The 3,943-nt window shown below is 45.5% G+C and overlaps 5 protein-coding genes across 5 annotated transcripts; 3 read left to right on the top strand and 2 right to left on the bottom strand.

The window, feature by feature from the left end:
- Positions 1-1,517: 1,517 nt before the first annotated feature.
- On the top strand, positions 1,518-1,922 carry T310_7011 (uncharacterized protein; the record flags this gene model as incomplete). Its single annotated transcript, XM_013470193.1, has 1 exon — positions 1,518-1,922. A coding segment is annotated over one exon (405 nt), but the record flags the coding sequence as incomplete, so codon positions are not given.
- On the bottom strand, positions 1,758-2,039 carry T310_7010 (uncharacterized protein; the record flags this gene model as incomplete). Its single annotated transcript, XM_013470192.1, has 1 exon — positions 1,758-2,039. A coding segment is annotated over one exon (282 nt), but the record flags the coding sequence as incomplete, so codon positions are not given.
- Positions 2,040-3,304: 1,265 nt separating this feature from the next.
- T310_7009 (uncharacterized protein) lies at positions 3,305-3,631 on the top strand (the record flags this gene model as incomplete). Its single annotated transcript, XM_013470191.1, has 1 exon — positions 3,305-3,631. A coding segment is annotated over one exon (327 nt), but the record flags the coding sequence as incomplete, so codon positions are not given.
- Positions 3,500-3,781, bottom strand: T310_7008 (uncharacterized protein; the record flags this gene model as incomplete). Its single annotated transcript, XM_013470190.1, has 1 exon — positions 3,500-3,781. A coding segment is annotated over one exon (282 nt), but the record flags the coding sequence as incomplete, so codon positions are not given.
- T310_7007 (uncharacterized protein) lies at positions 3,520-3,831 on the top strand (the record flags this gene model as incomplete). Its single annotated transcript, XM_013470189.1, has 1 exon — positions 3,520-3,831. A coding segment is annotated over one exon (312 nt), but the record flags the coding sequence as incomplete, so codon positions are not given.
- Positions 3,832-3,943: the final 112 nt, after the last annotated feature.

The following is a 3,943-nucleotide window of genomic DNA, read 5'->3' as shown; positions in this document are numbered from 1 at the left end:
CGCAGCGGGAATATAGCAAACAACCTCCCAATTATGGTAGGGGGTCTGCAGCAACTAATGAGGTCTCTGATTGGTCTGGACAAAATTTGACCTTACCATCGCCTGAGGGCAGGCTCTATTTTGGAGGGGGGGGGTGGATGTGACGATTCAACTTGCCTGTCGTCACGTGAGCGGTGAGAAAAGCGGTGAGGTATAGGTACGGCAGAATACTTGCATAAATCGCCTCGCTAGCGACCTGGCTCCCTTCCTTCTTCTCCTCTCCTCCCAGCCTAGTCTCTTGTAATTTAGATCGCTCCTAGTGATAAGAAACTGCTCTATTGCCTGGAATTGGATCCGTCACATTAGTGATCGAACTGACTGACAAACTAACAGAGACTGATTCTGTGTTTGTTCTATCTATCTAGTATCTTTTGTACTCTTTCTGCCGTTCACCCTTTTCTTTATTTATTTCTCGACTCGATTCAAAATTTATCAGAGAAAGAAGATAAAGAAGAGATAAACGTCCGAGAACGCTGTGGTCAGAGATAAAGTGAAGCTTCATCATCATCAATCTCCACGTCGTCCACGGACTCGCGCTTCTCTAAGCTTAAGTTAAGGAGATGATAAAAATAAAATCCATACCATGGCATAGAGTTTTTTTCTCTGCATTAAACAAATCACTGACCATTGTTGTTGAACTGTGTTTTTGTTTGTTTTTGAGTTGGATTCTACATTCCTTTCCTCCTTTCCTCTCCTTCTATTTTCTTGATAATATGATGATGATCACAATAGTAACGACGATAAGCTAGATAATACCTCTCTCTCTCTTCCTGTCTCAGCTATTATTATCTATTATCTATGTGTCCATTACTATTATTATCTATCCATTAATACTATTATTATTATTCCAAGCAATAATAATCAGTTACATAATGTTTTACGTGCACTCCGTAGTATACTGTTTTGGAATTTTTTTTTAGTACACTCTTATAATAAACTATTATTATAATAGTTATATTTATAATATGTTACTAAGGCGAGGTAGGTGATCTTAGTTTTTACAGAGCATAATCGTAAGAATAATACTAAGCATACTAAGTAAGGATTGTGATCATTCCCGCGTCGATGTCAACTTGATAGCGAACATGACTAATACATATCGGAGACTTGCTTTGCAGACTCGTACAATCTTTTTTAATTAATAATTAATAATCACTGATCTTCACTCCTTGTCTCATAATAATAACGAGTGATGATTTCCGATTTAAATCAAGTCCATGCAGTGAGTGGAGTGGGTTTTGTTGTTGTTTTTATTTATGGGCTATCACATTCGTCAAGAGGTCAGTTCCCGCTTCCGAGTCGGATTAAGGTATGGAGTATGGATAGTCCTGAAACTAGCACCGAACTAGATTACCCTATCTAGAAAGGTAGGTAGAGAATCGTCATGCTACTAAGTAGTACGGAGTATGTACTCCGTACGGAGTAAAACTGCTAATAATATAATACTCCTATAATAATATACTCCTATTTATTATTAGCGAGTAGTGATACTATTATTATTAACTAGGTATACTACTTATAGTAGTCATAGCTATAGCTATAGCAAACTGGGCTGTGCAGACTTCAAGTCATTGAATGCTAACAAATCGGCTGTTGAGACAGTTGATACCCGTCAACGGGTTTTTAATAGTATTAAATGCATGCTTGTATATCTATCTATTTCACTCCGTACCTGTCTACCCCTTAACATATGCATCTACTCTACATGGGCTATCATGCTATATCCCCCTGCGGGGCGAACTCTTTCTGCATCCTTGCAGTTGCAGATCCGGCACTCGCTCCGTATGGACCATGCGGTTCGCTCGAATCGCTCCAAGTGGGCAGTGTCCAGCGTCCAGTGGACAGTAGACACACGGGACAATGGATACTTGCTGGATTATTAACTCCGTACTAAGTGCTTTTCTATAGGCAGATAGTTCTCCCCTCCCCCTTCTAAGTTCAGGCTTCTGCAGAACACCCGTTTCTGCATTCTGCAGCGCACGGCCGTTTTTTCTATCTATCTACGGAGTACGGATACTCCGTATCTGTCTATCTATCACTTTGATCCCTGATCCCTGGCCCTGACCCTGTCAGACAGACTGAACAGTGAACACAGACTTCCATCCGGGGGCCTGGTATTATTATTATTATTACTATTACTATTATTACCCTTTTGGACATGGCACATACACCATACCTATATAATTTTCATAAACTCGGATGACTGCTGATTTGACTTGGTAATAATTACGGAGTAATCTATCAGCTCAACACAGCCTCCGTGATGGTCATGTGACAAGGCTGGTTGTCTGTCTGCAATAACATCCCTGATCCAGTGATCCAGTGATCCACAGATCAGGTGATCGTCCTGAAAGGGGCATTCCATAATGGTCGATAGCTAGCTTGCTGTGAGTCGCTGTCACATTTTGACTTCGATCTAGAATAAACTAGAAAAAGGAGGGGGCTCCACCCTGAAATGAAGGTAATTAGTTGATTGATTGATTCGAATGATTCGACTATAGGTAAGCATTCGGAACAATGCAATCGGAGTGGCCGTGGTGGGCAGGTATATCCCTTTTCGGGAATGGCTATTCCGGACTAACATCCATCTGGTTAAGCAATTAATATTGGATGGAGAGATTATTTTCTGGCGATAGATTATTCCATGATACTATTTTAATTAATGAGGGAGACACTCTTCTGGAAATTAGTCGCTAATATTAACAACAACTCCGTAATTAATATTATTATTATTTGCACACGCATGGAAACTTCAAACCGTTCCTTTCTAGAAACGAGAAGCTGACAGCCTCAGCCTAAACGCCACAGTCGATCTGACAGCCTCGCAGACCCTCTGCGACACCGACAGCCTGGCGCTGTGCTGCCCACTTGAGTTTGCGGCGTTTGGGCTGAGCCATCCTGTCTGCCGGGAATCGCCTGCTGCACCCGTCCTCTGCGGTCGACTGGGGTGGTTGACGAACGAACGGAGCTGGGGGAGTCGCTGGCTTGGCCGATTCCAGAGTTAATTAAGGATTAGCATCGTGGTGACCCCGCCATGGGCGATCCAGTCAGTAGGCACTCCTGTCGTCCGTGACTCCGTCCGTACCGAGGTTCGCTAGTGCTTCTAGCCTTCTGCGTAGAAGCGCATGGTCAGCAGGGATCCCCGTCGACCCAACAGCGCAGAACATAGCGCGGGCGCCTGTTGGCCAGCGGCCATGACTAGTCTGATTAGATATTAATTCCATCCCGACCTCCAGTCACCTCAAGTCACCTTGACACCTCCTAGGGACGACCTAAGGAAAATAACGAAAGTTACCAGACTGCTAACTCGATCCGGAGTAGCTGGAAGTTGTCTCTGAGCTGGTGGATACCAGGACACGTCTTGACTCGGGAGAAGAGTCGTCGTTGGTGCGCTTCTGCCGGGTTCTCTACCCGGGGTTCGTTGGCCATGCGCTTTGTCAGAACCAGCAAGGCCCCGCTACTAACCGAATATCATTTTAACCTCCAACGAACGCTGCATCTGACCCCTTCTGGTGTCTTCCAGAGCAGGATGATAAGTCCATTCGGAGGCTCGCAACAGCGTTCCACTGCCAACGGCCCCCATGGGACGTGATTTGGCTGCCATCATCATCATGCTGGATGGCCATTCGATCGGGCGGTTATCGCCATTGGAGGAATTTGGAAAGGGACTCGGAATGCGCCTGTCACTTGACCAGGCCAAGTGGGCCCGGGGAGCCTCGGCCAGTCGCGACGCGAGCCTGGCTTAGTCAGCGCCGTTGCTGCTGGCGGGCGTCGGCATTCTCCCGGAGATAGCTAGGCCAGCAGGAGCCCGATCTGGCAGGAGCCGCAGGAATGCTTTGACGGTGTGGTCTGCGGTCTGTCGGGGGAGCTGCTCTCTTGTCTCTCGTATTGTTAGGATTATTTC

The sequence above is a fragment of the Rasamsonia emersonii genome (genome assembly GCF_000968595.1).
Source record: "Rasamsonia emersonii CBS 393.64 chromosome Unknown ctg1118621760490, whole genome shotgun sequence".
Lineage (NCBI taxonomy): Eukaryota > Fungi > Ascomycota > Eurotiomycetes > Eurotiales > Trichocomaceae > Rasamsonia > Rasamsonia emersonii.
Note: the sequence above shows the minus strand (reverse complement) of the source record. Positions and strands in the feature narration are given on the sequence as shown.